Source organism: Thamnophis sirtalis, unplaced genomic scaffold (assembly GCF_051295495.1).
Source record: "Thamnophis sirtalis isolate CommonGarterSnake01/CBP01778 unplaced genomic scaffold, rThaSir2_p1.2 scaffold_15, whole genome shotgun sequence".
Classification (NCBI taxonomy): domain Eukaryota; kingdom Metazoa; phylum Chordata; class Lepidosauria; order Squamata; family Natricidae; genus Thamnophis; species Thamnophis sirtalis.
In genome coordinates, this window is record NW_028261395.1 from 44173709 (window position 1) to 44194023 (window position 20315).

General features: G+C 43.5%; 1 protein-coding gene across 1 annotated transcript in view; it reads right to left on the reverse strand.

Annotated features, from left to right (window-relative positions):
- Positions 1–20315, reverse strand: part of CFAP74 (cilia and flagella associated protein 74) — a 117490-nt gene that overhangs the window by 62023 nt on the left and 35152 nt on the right. Inside the window, 4 exon segments of the mRNA XM_087702450.1 lie at positions 404–547; positions 1231–1303; positions 3307–3492; positions 9677–9797. Of these exon segments, the coding sequence (XP_087558576.1) occupies positions 404–547; positions 1231–1303; positions 3307–3421 (332 nt within the window). The 5' untranslated portion in view covers positions 3422–3492; positions 9677–9797.

Below are 20315 nucleotides of genomic sequence, written 5' to 3' on the forward strand. Positions count from 1 at the left end.
GAATTCTACAGCTTGCTGGAGCACCTTGTTGGGTAATGTGATTTATGACACAGACTGAGGGGAGGGGGGGTGGGAGGGAAACAGGGGCAAAGTTCTGCCATAACTTAACGTGACGTCAGATCTGACTCGGCTTAAGTAATTGCTGAAATGCTGCTCCTAACAAATAACGGGATTTCTTTTGAAACTTGGCTCGGGGCTCACAAATTAATTAGGGCAGTGACGGCGAAACCTTTTTGGCACTGAGCGCTAGAAAAGGTTGCACCGAAATGCCGCACACACATGTCGCAGCCACTTTCCGGAAAAGCCGAACTTCTGGGTTCTAGCGCGCATGCACGCCCAACAATCAGCTGGCCGGTGTGCATGCACAGGCCGGTTTTCGGCACTGCCGCGGGAAAAAACTGACCTTGTTTTTTGAATGAGCAGCTCTTTCTCTTTGGTGAGACTGTCGAGTTGGTTCAGGTTTCGTCGTAAGTTGAGCACACGGACTCGGTCTGCGTAGGTCATGGTCCGTCCTCGGGTCGGCACTGGGAATCCTTCCGAACTTTTCCTATTGGTTAGAAAAGTATGCTATTGACAGCAAGGAACAGCCTGAGACGGATAAGTGACAGTCTATAAATTGAATAACTACATTTGCCCCAGTTTACGACCTTCCTTGCCACTGTTGTTAAGTTGAAACTCCACAGGTGTTAAGTTAGTGACACGGTTGTTAAGCGAATCAGGCTTCCCCATTGACTTTGCTTGTCAGAAAGTTGCAAAAGGGGAACACATGACCCGCGGACGCTGCAACTGTCATAAATACGAGTCAGTTACCAAGCGTCTGAATTTTGATCTCATGACCATGGGGGTCATCAATGTGAAAATGGTCATAAGTCACTTTTTTTCAGTGCCGTTGTAACATCAAACGGCCACTAAATGGACTGTTGTACTAAGGAAGAGTTGCTCCGCTGTTAGGACTAGCAGCAACAATTGAGACAACCACAAGAGGGCAGAAAACATTAGATTTATTTATTTTTAATACTCTATCTTGCCATCTAGTGGTCATCTGCATTTTTACTCCCAGTTCCACCCTTTGCTGCATTATACTGACTGTTCTAAGCTGGAACTTGAAACCACAATTAGTTTGATTCACCCTCGCCTTATCTACCTCAATGGCCATAAGTCCCCTTTTTTTCAGTGCAGCTGTAACTTTGAACCCTGTTGTAAGTCGAGGACTACCTGTTACAGACTCACTTGCTAATATCCGTAGCCGCTTCGGTTCCTTCAAAAGAAACATCTTCAGCTGGCTGGGCTTCTTCTTCACCTCCTACAAGGAAAACATATACATACATATACATATACATATACATATACATATACATATACATATACATATACATATACATATACATATACATATACATACATACATACATACATACATACATACATACATACACACACACACATATTCTGTTAAAAGGCCTAAAGATGTTGTGGGCCGCCAGCTGCTGGCAGAGCTGGTGTCAGACTCGGAAGAGGAGGAGGTTGGAGAAGAGCTTGGACCAGTGTTGAAGTCTTGGGAAGGCTCTTGATGGATGCTCAATGTCAGACATAGAGATAGTGCCAGGGCTGTCCAGCATTTCCCCAGCCACCAGAGAGGCAGCTGCCTTTGGAGGCTGCTATGAGTGAAGAGGAAGAACAGCTGGGGCCTGTTCCAGATGCAGGTATGTGCAGAGTAGTTAGGAGACAGGCAGACATATAGAGAGATGATAGACAGACAGAGATAGATGATAGACAGACAGACAGACAGATGATAGTCAATGATAGAGATAGATGATAGACAGACAGACGGAAAGATGACAGTAAAAGATAATAGACAGAGAGATATAAACGATAGATAGCTAGATGACAAATAGACAGACAGATGATAGACAGACAGGAAGGATAGGATAGGATAGGATAGGATAGGATAGGATAGATAGATAGATAGATAGATAAATAGATAGATAGATGATAGGTAGATAGATAGATAATAGACAGAGGCAGACAGATGGATGATAGATAGACAGACACAGATAGACAGACAGATAGATAAAAGATAGACAGATAGAAGACAGACAGATGATAGTCAAAGATAATAGATAGACAGATATAAACGATAGATAGCTAGATGACAGATAAACAGACAGATGATAGACAAGACAGGATAGGATAGAATAGATAGGAAGGATAGATAGATAGATAGATAGATAGATAGATAGATAGATAGATAGATAGATAGATAGATAGATAGACAGGCAGACAGATGGATGATAGACAGACACAGATAGACAGACAGATAGATAAAGGATAGACAGATAGAAAATAGACAGACAGATGATAGACAGACAGACAGGATAGGATAGAATAGATAGGAAGGATAGATAGATAGATAGATAGATAGATAGATAGATAGATAGATAGATAGATAGACAGACAGACAGACAGACAGACAGATGGATGATAGACAGACACAGATAGACAGACAGACAGATAGATAAAGGATAGACAGATAGAAAATAGACAGACAGATGATAGACAGACAGACAGGATAGGATAGAATAGATAGGAAGGATAGATAGATAGATGATAGATAGATAGATAGATAGATAGATAGATAGATAGATAGATAGATAGACAGGCAGACAGATGGATGATAGACAGACACAGATAGACAGACAGACAGATAGATAAAGGATAGACAGATAGAAGATAGACAGACAGATGATAGTCAAAGATAATAGATAGACCGATATAAACGTTAGATAGATAGATGACAGATAGACAGACAGATGATAGACAGACAGACAGGATAGGATAGAATAGATAGGAAGGATAGATAGATAGATAGATAGATAGATAGATAGATAGATAGATAGATAGATAGGCAGGCAGGCAGGCAGGCAGGCAGGCAGGCAGGCAGGCAGGCAGGCAGGCAGGCAGGCAGGCAGGCAGGCAGGCAGGCAGGCAGGCAGGCAAACAGATGGATGATAGACAGACACAGATAGACAGACAGACAGACAGACAGATAAAGGATAGACAGATAGAAGATAGACAGACAGACAGGTGATATTCAAAGATAATAGACAGAGATATAGATGATAGATAGAGAGAGAGAGAGAGAGAGAGATAGACAGATGATAAACAGATAGGATAGATAGATAGATGACAGACGGACAGATGGATGATAGATGATAGTCAGTCAGATCGATGATAGATAGACACAGACAAACAGGTAAAGGATAGATAGACAGACAGATACACAGACAGACAGACAAACATTCCAACCTTCCATGTCTTGCACAATTTCTTCAAATATATTTGTTTCTTCTTCCTTGGGCCCCTCTACGATGGGATATAAATCGGGCGAAAGGTCTTCTTCCAAAATATTAGGGAATTCCATCTTGCTCATCTGGGGGGCTGGAGCTCCCCTCTTCTCAAAGGGCCTTCAGCCCACAAAACCGTACGAATAAGCTGAAAGAGAAAAGGTGAAAGGTTTCCTTCCTGACCGGCCGTTAAGTCCTATCGAAGCCTTTTCCTCTCTTTTTCCTCTCCAAGAGTCGGGAGTCAAAATCTCAGCGCTCCCAATTCGCTTCGTCCTGTTCTTGAACTCTTGTCTCTTCGGAGGTGCAGATACAGATGGAGATTTCGTTGTCTACAATCAGTGGTTTCCAACCTTGGCAACTTTAAGACTTGTGGACTTCAACTCCCAGAGTTCTCCAGCCAGAAAAGCTAGCTGGAGAATTCTGGGAGTTGAAGTCCACAAGTCTTAAAGTTGCCAAGTTTGGGAACCACTGGCCTACTCAATGGTCTCCAACCTTGGCAACTTTAAGACCTGTGGACTTCAACTCCCAGAGTTCCTCAGCCAGCAAAGCTGGCTGAGGAACTCTGGGAGTTGAAGTCCACAAGTCTTAAAGTTGCCAAGGTTGAAGACCCCTGGTTTACATGATGTACAATGACAATGAAAGCTATGCTATAGAGCGAATCTATGGCACACCTGGCCAAAGTGGCACGCAAAGCCATGTCCCTCGGCACGGGCAGTCATGCCTGTTTGTTCCTGGGTGCATGCATCCGCGACGATCAGCTGACCTTCGCGTGCGCAAGCAGTGCTGAAAACAGGCCTGGGCATACACACTGGCAGCTGATTGTTGGGTGCACATGCGCGCTACAACCCAGAGGTTAGGTTTTTCCGCCACATGGCTGTGACGCGCTTGCTGATGTTTCCGTGCAACCTTTTCGGTCAGACCTCAGTGCCAAAAAAAAGGTTCTCGATCCCTGCTAGGGAGATGCAGATTCACAAGAGTTGGAAGGGACCTTGTAGGTCATCTAGTCCAACCCCCCCCAGACCAAGCATGATTAGATGTTACAATGCTTTTTTTTTAATTGTATTTTTTTTTAGCCAGAGCTGAGGTGGCGCAGTGGTTACTACTTCAGCTGACTGCAGTTCTGCAGTTCGGCGGTTCAAATCTCACCGGCTCAAGGTTGACTCAGCCTTCCATCCTTCCGAGGTGGGTAAAATGAGGACCCGGATTGTTGTTGGGGGCAATATGCTGACTCTGTAAACCGCTTAGAGAGGGCTGAAAGCCCTATGAAGCGGTATATAAGTCTAACTGTTATTGCTATTGCTATTCCAAGGCATCAGTTGACAAACCCCACCCCCCAAGGATATCATCACCAACCCAAGTAAAAAAAATAAAATAACTTGGTTTTTGGTCCTTTTTTTAAGCGCTGCTACATAACGAATGACAGTGATTACAGGGCCAATGCAAGGGGGGTGGACTAGATGACCTCCAAGCCCCCTTCCAACTCTGTTACTGTTACATTCACCCCGTTCCCTTCCGCTTACAACGGTATCAACTGGCGAAAGCAAGTTGGAGCAAACTTACAATTGTTTTAATCACCGTCTCCGTCCGTCCGTTTGGGAAAGCTCCTAAGGCAACGGAGACAAACCAACTGGAATGGCAAGCGGGGGGGGGACACATTCTAGGAAGGAGGAAAAATAATTTTTCTTTTCCCCCCCCCCGCACCTCCCACCCCCGCTTTGAAGCCTGCTGAGTAAGAAAGAGTTTGTTTGCGCAGTTGGGATGTTCCGGGATATGGGGGGGGAGGGAGTTTTGGATTCCGCCCCCTCTTCTAAGGAGCGGGTGGTACATTCCAAGCGGTTTGTGTTTGTCTCGGGGTGGGAGGGGGGAGGCTGAAGAGAAGAGGCGGCCGCTCTGATCCTCCCCACCCCACCCTCACTCCCCACCCCCCCACCCCCGCACAGGGCAGGTAACTCTTAAAGGTGCCTCGTTGCTTTTTGCTTTTTTTTTCTTTCCGTAAAGCCGGTTGGGGTTAGTTCGTTTTTCCAAAAAAAGCCTGCAACAAAAACAACAATGCAATTGCAGGACAGAGAATAGAAATGGAATAGAATAGAATAGAATAGATATTGGAATGGAATAGAATAGAATATTGGAATGGAATAGAATAGAATAGAATAGAATATTGGAATGGAATAGAATAGAATAAATATTGGAATGGAATGGAATAGAATATGAATATAATAGAATATTGGAATGGAATAGAATAGAATAGAATAGAATCTTGGAATGGAATAGAATAGAATAAATATTGGAATGGAATGGAATAGAATATGAATAAAATAGAATATTGGAATGGAATAGAATAGAATAAATATTGGAATGGAATGGAATAGAATATGAATAGAATAGAATATTGGAATGGAATAGAATAGAATAAATATTGGAATGGAATGGAATAGAATATGAATAGAATAGAATATTGGAATGGAATAGAATAGAATAAATATTGGAATGGAATGGAATAGAATATGAATAGAATAGAATATTTGAATGGAATAGAATAGAATAAATATTGGAATGGAATGGAATATGAATAGAATAGAATATTGGAATGGAATAGAATAGAATAAATATTGGAATGGAATGGAATAGAATATGAATAGAATAGAATATTGGAATAGAATAGAATAGAATAAATATTGGAATGGAATGGAATAGAATATGAATAAAATAGAATATTGGAATGGAATAGAATAGAATAAATATTGGAATGGAATGGAATGGAATATGAATAGAATAGAATATTGGAATGGAATAGAATAGAATAAATATTGGAATGGAATGGAATGGAATGGAATATGAATAGAATAGAATATTGGAATGGAATAGAATAGAATAAATATTGGAATGGAATGGAATGGAATAGAATATGAATAGAATAGAATATTGGAATGGAATAGAATAGAATAAATATTGGAATGGAATGGAATGGAATAGAATATGAATAGAATAGAATATTGGAATGGAATGGAATAGAATAAATATTGGAATGGAATAGAATAGAATATGAATAGAATAGAATAGAATATGGAATGGAGTGGAGTAGAGTACAATAGAATAGAATAGAATAAATATTGGAATGAAATAGAATAGAATAAATATTGGAATGGAATAAAATATGAATAGAATAGAATATTGGAGTAGAATAGAATAGAATAGAATAAATATTGGAATGGAGTGGAGGGGAGGAGAGGAAGATAGGATAGGATAGAATAGAATAGAATAGTTGGAAGGGACCTTGGAGGTCTTCTACTCCGACCCCCTGCTCAGGCAGGAAACACTACACCACTTATATATACATGGATGGGAAGGGACCTAAGAGGTCTTCTAGTCCAACCCCTTGGCTCAAGCAGGAGATTCCATTCCATTCAGGACAAATGCCTGTCTAATCTCTTCTTGCAAACCTCAACACACCCACAACTTGTGGAGGCAAGTTGAACTAAACGGAATCCACAATACAGGTAGTCCCCAATGGAGACCAGCACTTGGGTTGTTGAATGAGAAATTTGTTGAGTTTTGCCCCATGCATGTTATGACTTTTCTCCCCGCCTTTGTTAAAGCAAATCGCTGGCGTTGTTAAAGGAATAACATGGTTGTTAAGTGAATCTGGCTTCCCCATTGACTTGGCTTGTCGGAAGGTCATAAAAAGGGGATCGCGTCATAAATGTGAGTCAGTTGTCAAGCTCCCGAATGTAAATCACACAGACCTGGGGATGCTGCCACAGTTGTAAGTGTAAGTGTGTAAGTGTAACTCCTCAACATCTTGAAGTCCAAATAGATAAATAAATATAATATTTATCTTCACAAACCTTTGAAGTAAATAAGACGAGGGTGAATCAAACTAATTGCGGTTTGAAGTTCCAGCTTAGAACAGTCCCAGCCAGTATAATGCAGCAGATCTGGGAGTAAAAATGCAGATGACCACTAGATGGCAGGATAGAGTATTGAAAATAAATAAATCTAATATTTCCTGCCCTCTTGTGGTTGTCTCAATTGTTGCTGCTAGTCCTAACAGCGAAGCAACTCTTCCTTAGTACAACTGTCCGTTTAGTACTGTTTGAAGTTACAACGGCACTGAAAAAACTGACTTATGACCGTTTTTCACATTTATGACCCCTGGGGTCATGTGATCAAAATTGTGGCAACTGACTCGTATTTATGACGGTTGCAGCGTCCCCGAGTCAATGTGGAAGCCTGATTCACTTAACAACCGTGTTACTGGCTTAATAACGGGCAGTGATCCGCCTAGCAACGGCAACGAGGAAGGTTGCAAAACGGGGCAAAGCTCGCTTAACATATGTCTCCCCTAGCAACAGAAATTTGGGGCTCAAAGGTGGTCATAAGTCGAGCCAGCGTGACCAGTGACCAAAGAATAGTAGTCCAGAGCAAATATAAAGCATCAATTTTCTTTCGTTTGCTCTTGCGCATTAGCACAAAGTGACTCTTTAGTTCTCCTAATTCTAGGCCTTTTCTGATTGACAGCAACGTGATATGAAATTTGCTCAAGCTGGAATATTTTAAGGAGAAGCGAAATCTGTACAGTATGGCAGCAGTAAGCAAATAACCTGGTCACCAGTAATTTTCTCGACAGTACGAAGACATTTTTTTAATTAGTCTGCCAGCCGGCTGGCAAGGAAGTGCCTGCCAATAGCTAAAATAAAAAATAAAAAATATGCCCGATTCAAAACATTCAGATAAATTCTTATTTAGAGGACTCCAGTTGCTCTAATTCTCTAAGCTGTTCCTTTTGGCTCCCTCTACCCCCACTTTTTTTTTATTTTTTATTTTTAGAGCTGGCAGCTCCTCTAAAAATTAATTCTTGTGTTTCATTTGAATGACAGCTCTTTTGTGCTGCTTTTAAGTTGGATTTCACACTCCCTACACCTCCGCCCACACAAGCATGGGGCAAAAACATTTCCCCTGCCGTTCTAGTGAATTTGGGAACCTATTTTATTCCCTTCGCCGAAGGATGAGTTCTGACAGGCCCCCTCTGCCCCAGGTAAACGAAGGGGCTTCTTCAAATGGGACCATGGTTTTATTTAGGCCTCTGGGGTGTTATAATGATGCTATGCCAACATAATGATGTAATGTTATTACATTAATGCTGTATTAATATATTGATGCTAATATTGTTTGACCCGTCTTGAGATTTATGTTATTAGCACCGTACTAAAAGTAAATATCTTATATACGTCAGCTTGGTGACTGCAATTGATTCTCCTAAACGAAGTGCAGAGTTTTAGCCTTAAGTGGCCCAGAACAAGGTTTATTTGGGGGGTTAAACTCTCCTCAGAGGAATAAATTAGTCTTGATCACACTTGGCTCAAAAAGAATTCTATTCTGTTCTCTTCTCTTCTGCTCTATTCTCTTCTGCTCTATTCTGCATTCTATTCTACTCTATTCTATTCTGCATTTATTCTATTCTACATTCTATTCTATTCTGCTCTATTCTATTCTGCTCTATTCTATTCTGCTCTATTCTATTCTGCATTCTATTCTATTCTGCATTTATTCTATTCTACATTCTATTCTATTCTGCTCTATTCTATTCTGCATTCTATTCTATTCTGCATTTATTCTATTCTACATTCTATTCTATTCTGCTCTATTCTATTCTGCATTCTATTCTATTCTGCATTTATTCTATTCTACTATTCTATTCTGCTCTATTCTAGTCTGCTCTATTCTAGTCTGCTTATTCTATTCTGCATTCTATTCTATTCTGCTCTATTCTGCATTCTATTCTATTCTGCATTTATTCTATTCTACATTCTATTCTACTCTGCTCTATTCTATTCTGCTCTATTCTGCATTCTATTCTATTCTATTCTATTCTATTCTGCTCTATTCTATTCTATTCTGCAATCTATTCTATTCTATTCTGGTCTATTCTATTCTATTTTGCATTCTATTCCTATTTCTATTCTATTCTATTTTGCATTCTATTCCTATTTCTATTCTATTCTATTTTGCATTCTATTCCTATTTCTATTCTATTCTATTCCATTCCATTCCATTCCAATAAGCTTCTTCAGTTCTGAATGGAAGAACATCCAGAGGTTACTTGTTTGGATGAGAAGCGAAAAGTCCTGTGGTCTTTTGAAAAGCACTTTTGGGACAAACATGACTCGGATGACTGGGAATCTCCATCGACATTCCTTGTGAGAGAGGATGAGTAAACCTCGGGTAAAAAAAACACTGCACCCTTCTTCAAGCATTATGCCCCCCCCCACACACAAAAAAGAGTAACTTGATGGCTTTAGTTCTTCCCACCTTGTCAACGCGTATGCACATACCTGTGAATTAGCAAGGGCAGCCTAATGTTCTGCTCCTTTTCAAAGGCTCCAGAAGAATTTTCATCTTCTAATTACTTGGCGTAGTGCTTTTTCTACTGACCTAGCTCTCCATTCAGTTGCCCTACGGATCAGAGATTCAAATTCTCCTGTCAGATAAGGCTCTAGAAATCCTACTCTAGCTACTTACTTGACACCGACTCTTGTGCAACTTACACGTCCAAGTTACACGAGAAATCAGGGCCGTCGTAGCAGCATTGTGGGCCCCTACGACAACTACTCACAGGAATTAAAAATGTAAACCGTCGATAACATTAAACATATATTGATTTAATTGGCACTTCCAACAAAATCGGCGTTGAAAACATTAAAACCATGCTGTGCAGCAACAAGTAAGCAACATGATAAACACCGGAACAATACAGGAGTCTTCAAAAACACAACAATACACAGCAAGCCACACAGTTGCTGTTGTCAGGGTTCCAACTAGCACCCTTAAACAAATCAAACTCCAAGGCAATAAGTTCCGCAAAGTTGCAATTGATTGAAAGAGCCATGTTGGCACATCTTGGAAAACCCGAATCTGAAAGCTTCCCGGTTTTCCCGACCGAGTTGAAAGTTCAAGATCTTGCCCCCACACCCACAAGTCCATCCCATGGTCCAATCTCCCACTGCCATGCTGGGACCTTCCACCCATCCAGTTCCGGTCAGGTGCAGAGGAGCAGAGACAAAGGATGACCTTGGGTTTCTAGAAAGAATGTTGTTATGGCTACCTGTCATCTAACTCCATACAATCCCCCTTCCATTTTCCCACAATAGAAAATGCATGGTAGAAGATTAGAAAGTGTGGCAGGCCAAAGATCCAAAAGAAAAGATGGCGGCAGGCCTGACAGCTGTATTGATATGATCCAAGGTGCATGGAAGGGTTAACATACACAGATTAGTATGGGGCCCCTATGCTCATGGGGCCCATAGGCAAGTGTCCATCAAGCCCATGTGTTGAGTCAGCCTTGCATTACATTTCTTGTAATTGTTACCGTACCGGTATACGGCAGGGAACATTTTAAAACATATCTGTAAACATTGTTAGAGTAACGATATCCTTCTGAACGCATTAGCTCCCAACTGAAGCCCACTCGCCTGCCCCTGCTGCGTTTCAAACTCGGTTTCTTTGGCTCCGATAAAAGAGGTTTCACAATGTGTAATAGTAACATTCCCCTAAGCGTACCAAGAGTCTCCAAAGGCAAGGACACCCTTGTGAATGCTCCTGGATCGGAAATGATAAGCATAAAGCGATTGCGGGAATATCATCCTGAAAATACACCAGTAAGAGAGATGAAAAGAGATCACCGCGACAACCGAAAAGGAATGGAAGAGAGGAGAGGAGAAGAGTGGGAAGGAAGGAAGAGGAAAGGAGAGGAAGGCTGGTAAGGATAGAAAGAGGAGGAGAGAGGGCAGGAGGGGGAAGGGGAAAAGAGGGGCAGGGGAGAGGCAAGGGAAGAAGGAAAGGGAAAGGAGAGGAGGAAGGAAGAAGAGAAGGGAGAGAGGGGGAAAAGAAGGAAAAAGCAGGGTGGTGATAATACGAAACAGGCGTATGGGATGATGAGCAAAGCAGCCCAGAATGTATAAAGTGATAAATCTAAATAAGAATAATAACTATGTAACTGTATACCTGTAATTGTATGTAAGAGATTAAAAATAAAAATAAAAACTTTTTAAGAAAATGCTCCTGGATCTAATTCTGACCTGATCATTCAATTATATTTTACTTGACTTGTGCCACGCTGATTACCAAGCCCTTTTCGCGCACATTGCAAACAGCTTTGGAAAGAGAGAGGGGTTGGGGGGGGGGGGCTTGGAAGAGAAAACAGACTTTGGAAAAGCAAGAAAAAAAGCTGAGGAGGGGGTTGGAAACAGGCAGGCAACTTTCAAAGATGGGGAACTCTGCGAATGCCTACAGATCTCCGGTTCGAAGCACCGCAAGTTTTCCCAGGAGCGCCGAGAGCAAAGCAAGCTATTAAAAGGATTTGCCGGGAGGTGCGTGTGGGGTGGGAATAATTGAAATAATTGGAACGTTACAAGGATGGGTTTTTTTGCTCTGTGGAGGAGGTAAGCGTTGCATAAAAGACATGTTATGTAAAGGGGGAAAAAAAGAGCAAGAACTCCGCTTACAAGCTTCTAAACAGGAGTCGGAGCCAGACGCGAGAGCGAAGGTGAGCTGCTTCTCTCCGATTGTGTCTGCAGATAGTGATAGCACTTATATGCCGCTTTACCGTGCTTTACAGCCCCTCTCTAAGCACTTCACAGAGTCAGCCTTTTGCCCCCCAACAATTTTAGCATTTGGTCCTCATTTTACCCACTTCAGAAGGATGGAAGGCTGAGTCAAACTTGAGCCAGGATTGAATTGCTGGCAGTGGGCAGGGTTAGCCTGCAATACTGCATTCTAACCACTAGGAAAGAAGGAAGGAAGATAGCAATAGCCCTTAAACTTATATACCGCTTCACAGTGCTTTACAGCCCTCTCTAAGCGGTTTACAGAGTCAGCCTCTTGCTCCCAACAATCTGGGTCCTCATTTTAACTATCTTGGAAGGATGGAAGGCTGAGTCAACTTTGAGACAGTCAGAATCGAACTCAGTGGGCAGAGTTAGCAAATGCATTCTAACCACTGAGAGGGAGGGAGGGTGGGAGGAAGGAAAGAAAATAGCAATAGCACTTAGATATATACCGCTTCACAGCCCTCTCTAAGCGGTTTACGGAGTCAGCCTCTTGCCCCCAACACTCTGGGTCACCATTTTAACCACCTCGGAAGGACAGAATGCTGAGTTGACCTTGAACCGATCAGGATCGAACTCCTGGCAATGGGCAGAGTTAGCAATAACAATGGCGTTTAGACATATACCGCTTCATATTGCTTTTACATCCCTCTCTTAGAGGTTTAGAGAGTCAGCCTCTTGCCCCCAACAATCTGGGTCCTCGTTTTACTGACCTCGGAAGGACAGAAGGCTGAGTCAACCTTGAGCCTGTTGAGAATTGAACTGCCAAATTACAGGCAGCCGGCAGGCAGCAGAAGTAGCCTGCAGTATTATACTTTAACCACTGTGTCACCATGGATCCTGCTAAACCATAGTTATGTAAAGCACCACTGGCTGGAATTGCCTAAGACACAAAGCCATAAACCATGGTTTAAAACTGACACTGTCCAATGGTGCGAAATCTGACTTCTCACGTAAGTAACAATCAATTGGGTTTGCCTATTGTGCTAAACCAGAATGCCCTTCGTTTGCTTTAGGCTTAAGTTAAGTGGGCTGAGCCAATTCTGGTATTTATGATAACCATGACTCACGAGTGGCGCGGTGGCCTAGAGGCGGAGCTCTCGCCTCACAATTAGGAGGCTGTGAGTTCGATACTGGTAGAGGCAGATATTTCTCCCTCTCTGGGCACGATGAGAATATATCTGCTGGACAAAACTCCGCAATGGTGACAGGAAGGGCATTGGGCCATTCAGTTGCCCTGACTCCATTCTGCAAGGGATTATGGGGTCATTAAAACACGAAAATGATCACCATGACTCAACAAACTGGGCTTAATCCACACAAGGCCAAAATAAATCACGTCCTGGAGGAGAGGAAGGAGAGAAAATTGATACAAGGGTGGGCCAACCGACAACTGATGTCTTTTTTTTACCCCTCTCCCACAACGCCTGTTCCGCGATATATTTTAAATCTGGGATCTGTGAGTGGGGACTTGTAGATCGCTTTGCAACGCCTTTAGTAGAATTGCCTGAGAAAGTGTTAATCAAGCTTTATTGTTGTTTTAGTTGAAGGGCTGATCCGCTTCTCTCTCTTTCGTTTCAGTCCTCAAGTTTTAATGAGGAATGTTACGATCGCTGGCCTGTTCTGGTTAAGAGCGAAAGAGGTTAACCTCCTGTTGAAGAGAACTCACCCTAGAGGAACCCAAACATTAAAAAAATAAAAATACTGGTTGGATCTTTATTACACCCCCTCCTATCTGCCAGGGATAGAAATTTTTAGCTTATTTGAGTAGTTGTCACCTTGGAAACGCTGAAAGGAGGAAGAGAACATATATCTGTAAACAGTGGTACTATATATACAGCTATATACAGTACTATCACAAACCTATCCCCTTTAATTGTAGTATGCTTGTCCTTAGGTGCTCTTTGGGGGGAAAATAGTCACTTTCAGGATTTTTTTTTGCATCCGCACAGCAACCCTGTGAGGGAGGTCGGTATGTTGTGCAGGCTACTTCTGCTGATCGCCGGCTGCCAGCAGTTCGAATCTCACCAGGTTCAAGGTTGACTCAGCCTTCCGTCCTTCCGAGGTGGGTAAAATGAGGACCCAGATTGTTGGGGGCAAGAGGCTGACTCTGTAAACCGCTTAGAGAGGGCTGAAAAGTGATATATGTCTAAGTCCTATTACTATCTTTCTTTCTTCCTTCCTTCCTTCCTTCCTTCCTTCCTTCCTTCCTTCCTTCCTTCCTTCCTTCCTTCCTTCCTAGTTGTCCAAATGCAACATTGCAGGCTAACTCTGCCCACTGCCAGCATTTCAATCCTGGTTCAAGTTTGACTCAGCCTTCCATCCTTCCGAGGTGGGTAAAATGAGGACTCAAGATTGTTGGGGGCAAGAGGCTGATTCTGCAAACTGCTTAGAGAGGGCTGTAAAAAGCCCTGTGAAGCGACATATAAGTCTAAGTGCTATTGCTATCTGATGTCTCCTTTCTTACAGTGAGGGAAAAATGCCTTGGAAGCTTCTTCTTACATGAAGAAAGCATATTTCTTGCAACGGACTGTAATTCTACCACCCTTTGTCCTATAATTAGGAACTAAATTGCATGGTGCCCGTCTAAGTGGCAGACCATAGTCAACCATGGCTGATTTGAAGAAGAAGAAAAAAGCTAATTTAGGCCAGATGTGGCTAACAGTTGGATAAGAAACCGCCGGAAATTCTGGAATGGTCAACTGGACTGCAAATTTGAAAAAAAACAAAAACATCCTAAACAAAGAGAGTGGCAAACCACCTCTGTCTTGTTCCTGGTAACATGGCAGGCATGTAATCTCCTCATCTTCCTCATTCCCATCCTTCTCCTGGTCATCCTGAAGACATCAAGAAAGCGAACGCAGCACTCGTACCATTTGGTTGGAAACCCAACGGCTACATTGGTGCATGACTCTCGATGTGATGACTTTGGGGAGAGAGGAGGAGGAGGAGGAGGAGGAGGAGGAGGAGGAGGAGGAGGAGGAGGAGGAGGAGGAGGAGGAGGAGGAGGAGGCGGCTTAGTATTTTATGTGAAGCCAGCCCATATGCTTTGTCTGGAGGTCAATGTGAACCCAGAAAGTGGGTCCATTCACAAGCCAATCTAAGATGTGGGATAAAGGGAAAGGAATGTAAAGCAACATTTTATGAAAATACCTTATAATGTGTATGAAATATTAGGTTAGGTTAGGTTTATTAAACTTGTATGCCGCCCTATTCCCGGAGGGACTCAGGGCGGCTAACAAACCAGAAGGGAAAGGGAACAATACAGAAAAAAGCAAAAGACAGACAACAAAATACGGAAACAATTTTAAAACTCTCAACAGCCACACAATTCGAGTGGGGCTGGGAACTCATCAGCCCCAGGCCTGTCAAAACAGCCAGGTCTTGACGGCTTTGCGGAAAGCCTGAAGGGTGGTGAAGGTCTGGATCTCCATGGGGAGATCATTCAAGAGGGCCGGAGCAGCCACAGAGAAGGCCCTCCTCTGGGTGGTTGACAGTCGGCATTGGAACTACATCGCTTGGATAACTATTCTCTATGTGGTGCGAGACAAAAATCATTTTTGAATATATATACTAGTAAGGTAGTAACGTAATGTATATTATTATTAGAATTATAGAGGCTGAAAAATAGTTTGTAAATTAGATAAACAAAATTTGTATAAGGGTATTATTAAATATGTATAAAAATGGGATTAACAGAGAAAAGCTAGGATTAAGTCATTTGATAAATGCTTGAAAGATCATGATTGATGCTAGAAGTGCATATTGAAATATTGAATAATGAAAAAAGGAAGGATCAGGTCTTTGAATATTAGAATGATCGGGGAAAAGGAAATGGGGGAAGGGGCTAAAATAGAGGTAGGAATAAGAGGGGGAAAAGAGCAAAAATAGATGTTAAGATGATACAACGTATGGTAGAACTATGAGAAGGTTTAGAATTGAAGGATGATAGTAGAAATTACGTGTTAGTAAAACTAAAAATGAAAATGAAATGTAATGACTAGGAATAATACTGTTATGTTTATTGGTGTTTAACTGTATGACACCCAGGAATAAAACCATTCACGCAATGAGATGTATAAAAATAAAAAAGTTTATTTTAAAAAAAATACCCAAGCTATTTAAGCTATGCAAGGCCAGCCACATAACTTTCCTGCCTAGGCAGGGGGTTGGACTAGAAGACCTCCAAGGTCCCTTCCAACTCTGCTATTGTATTGTAACTGACAACACGCCAAGATTGGGGCCGTTTCAGCACCCTGGAGAGCTCACCAGGCACCGTTTCAGCAGGGGTTAGGAACATAGGATCACAGGGCTGGAAGGTGCCTTGAAGCTTTCACGGATTACAGGTTGACAGAGTTGGAAGGGACCCTGTAGGTCATCTAGTCCAACCCCCCAGTCAAGCAGGAGACCTTACACCATTTCTGACAAATGGCAGTCCAAACTCTTCTTGAAAGTCTCCAGGGATGAATCTCCCACAACTTCCGAAGGCAACTTCCCCCAGTTGATTGTTCTCACTGTCAGGAAACTCCTCCTTGTTTCTAGGTTGAATCTCTCCTTGGTCAGTTTTTCCATCCATTATTATTCCTTGTCCGGCCTTCAGGGGCTTTGGAAAATAGCTTGACCCCCCTCCTCTCTGGGGCAGCCCCTCAGATATTGGAAGACTGCTATCCTGTCTCCCCTGTTCTTTCTCTTCCCTAGACTAGCCGTGCCCCAGTTCCTGCAACCGTTCATCACATGTTTTAGCCTCCAGTCCCTTCATCATCCTGGTTGCTCTTCTCTGCACTTTTTCTAGAGTCTCCACATCTTTTTTATAGCGTGGTGACCAAAACTGGATGGAGTACTCCAGGTGTGGCCTTACTAAGGCTTTCTAGGGTGGTATTAGCACCTCCCTTGATCTTGATTTTATCTCTCTGTTCATGCAGCTTAGGACTGCACTGGCTTTTTTGGCTGCCGCTGCACACAGCTGGCTTATATTTAGCCAGAACCCACAGGGGGGGAAAAAAGACTTTAAAAAGCTTTAAAAATAGTTTCCGACTATCGTGTGGCTCAGCAGTAAAAAATGCTTTTAAATGCTTTTAAAAGTAGGAGAAAAGCTTCCAAGGATCGTGCGGCTCACAGCTGAGCTGCGCGATCCTCAGAAGCTTTTTTTTTTAACTACCGGTTCTCAGAACCAAGGATGTCCCTACAGGTTCGGCTGAACCGGGCCAAACCGGGAGGATTTTACCCCTGGTTTTTGAAAACCTCCAGTGATGGAGCGCTGGTGGCTCTGGGAGGCCAGCTATCTCATTGCCTTAACCCGCCTGGAAGTTGGTTCTTTAGTTCTACCTCCATGGCAAGTAAACGCCCTTGGGCATTTTTTGATCTGGCTGACTCATGTGCGCCTGGGAAGAATCATTGCCTCGGCTCTCCAAAGGCCATTTGAAGAAACCCTGGCATTCATCATCGCCTACGTCTTCCTGTCATTTCCCCCCACCCACCCTCTAAAGGGATGACACCAAGCCCTCCAGATGACCTCCATTCTGCCAGCTCAGCCTTTTGCGGGGAAGGGGCATGGAGGGGGGGGTTCATACTTTCCAACTAAGGCACTGTTTTTTATGTTCTCAAAAGATTAATGGGAATGGGCCAAGGGGGCGTTCTTGGAAACCGAGAGGAGGTTAGGTGAAGACGCTTGGCTTTGCAGATTTTGGCTTCCCGTTGACAGATACTTTTAATAGAAGAACACGTTTAGTCAGTCTGGCTGGCTACAAGGAAGGTATTTTCAACGGTCCCTCGAACCGCTTTGAAAGGGAAGTTGGCTGATAAGGGAAGAAAATGAAATTTCCAAACATTTGCTTAATCGTAAATGCATTCAAGTAAGTGCGTCTAGTCAAGGCGATGGTTTTCCCAGGTGCAACATATGGCTGTGAAGGTTGGACCATAAGGAAGGCTGAGCGCCAAAGAATGGAGGCCTTTGAACTCTGGTGCTGGAGAAGAAGACTCCTGCATTGAGTCCCTTGGACTGCAAGGCCATCCAACCGGTCAGTCCTAGAGGAGATCAACCCTGGCTGCTCTTTAGAAGGCCAGATCCTGAAGAGGAAACTCAAAGACTTTGGCCACCTAATGAGAAGGAAGAAGGACTCCCTGGAGAAGAGCCTCATGCTGGGAACGATTGAGGGCAAGAGAAGAAGGGGACTGCAGAGAAGGAGGTGACTGGATGGAGTCACTTAAATGAGCTTAAATGGACCCCAGAGGATGGTAGAGGACAGGAAGGCCTGGAGGAACGTTGTCCATGGGGTTGCGATGGGTTGGACATGACTTCACAACTAACACCAACAAAATGCATTCAGAAAGGACAAGGTTTATCCTGCAGCTGTTGGTCCTGAAGGCGACCAACCATCTGGCTGAAAAAGAGAAGAGTGAAACTATCCCGATGGCTTTTTAAAAGATTTAGAAGACAATGAACTGAAATAGATTTGACTCCGGGGCCCAAAAATGACTTATGAGGTGTGACTCTGGTTTACTTGGCTGAAACAAAGGAGCCCCCAGGGGGCCATGAGTCCTTCCCAGCATCTGCCAGATGCAATTCATCCCCCTTATTAATTTCTTTTATCTCACGAGCTCACATCTGCTTCAACTTTCCCAACACTCGCATCAAATCCGCCGTTGAGGCAACAGTTCCTCCCATTACAGCTGGATTAAAAAACAAAACAAAACTAGAACAACATTCAAAATATGCCCTTCTTAAAACAAAACAGATTGCTCAGCCTTTTATCTGTTTTAGTTTTATTTGCCTTAAAGCTGTGCTTGGGTGACACCATTAACCAGGATGGCTTAATCCAGGAGTTCCTGTAGATTTTGGACCTCAGGGACCACTAAATTCGTAATTTTAAATCCCGGGGACCACTAATATGATCTGCCTAAGGACTGGCTGGGTGGGTGTGGCTAGGTGGTCATGTGACTGGGTAGGCATGGCCAACTTGATGTCACTCATGTGGAGGGGCGCCTCACCGGCCTCTACTCACCCCTCCCCTCCCAGCTCCTCCTCGCTTGCCTGCCCCGGGCTCCTTAGGGCCCCAATGGAAAGCAGTTGCTGGAGCTAAGCAGCCACCAGGAGAAAGAGCTGGCAAAACAGCTCAGTTCAAGTTGGATCTGGCCGAGAAGGAGGCTCAGCAGAAGCACCTCACTGAGGACTAGGAGCATAGGCTTTCCAAGCAGAGGGAGGACCTGCGGGAGTGCAAGCTCAGGTGCCGGCGCCTGGAGGCTCAGCAGGCTGAGATGGCCAGCCAGTTCCAGGCCATGATGGAGTCCCACTGGAAGGAGGCCCTCAGGCTCTTTGCCACCAGCAGCACTTCCCTCCAGCCTTCGCCCAAAGCCCCCCACCAGGAGGCAGAAGCAGACCCCAAATCTGAATTTCTGCCTCCCTCTGACCTGCATACATCTTTTTTTTTTTTAAAAGACACAAAACGCACCCCAATAATTCCTGAAACGATGCCAAAAGTTGCAGCATACAAAATGTCCTTCTGTTTTTTCCTGATAACAACAATCTTACTATGAAGTAGCTTGGGATGGAAGGGATTGTCCCAGGGAATCTCTCCAGGGTGATTAAAAGCAAATAAAAAACTATCTTTGGAGGGTAATCGTTTGCAAAGTTTAGGCGGTTCAAGACTTGGGCGAAAACCTCTGGGTCCCGTCCCCATTTTCCTTGGCACTTAGGCTGACAAATGCGCAACCCGCCTGAAAGCTTACAAGCTAACCGATCCCCATTTAGCCCCAGGTGTGGTGGGAAACCCTGGTCCTGAAAACTAGTTTATAAGTTTTAGGAACGTCCTTGGGGAAATTGGACTGAGCCAAACCCAGGGCACTATTAAGCATGGCTCAGCACTTTGCTGAACCACAGGCGCCCAGGTTAGATTTGGGAGATTTGGAAGAAAAAGTGGTTCTCGTTTTTTTTAAACCGAGATTGAGCCTTTGGAGTTATTCCTGCACACACACACACACACACACACACATACCTCCTCCAATTGGGGAGGCGATAGGAAATGGGGATGGGAAGGAGAGGGGGAGGGGAAGCAGCATTGCATTTAACCTTCAAGCCTGCCAGATCCCTAAACTTGAGAGTTTGCCACCTTCCAGGAAAGGAGGATTAACTCATCTTGCTTTATTTGTCTTTTGCTCTTGAAAATCTTCTCTCTGTATTCCAGAAATCCTCTTCGCCATTCTCCTTTCTCCTTTTCTTTGGGATTCACCCCTGATCTCTTCCCCACATTTCTTTTGCATTTTTCCTTCCTTCCTTCCTTTGCAGCCTTTCCACCACTTTCCCTTTTTTCCTCCTCTTCTCCCCTCTCTCTCCTTCCCTCCCTCTGGCTCCATCTCACTTTCGAAATCTAGG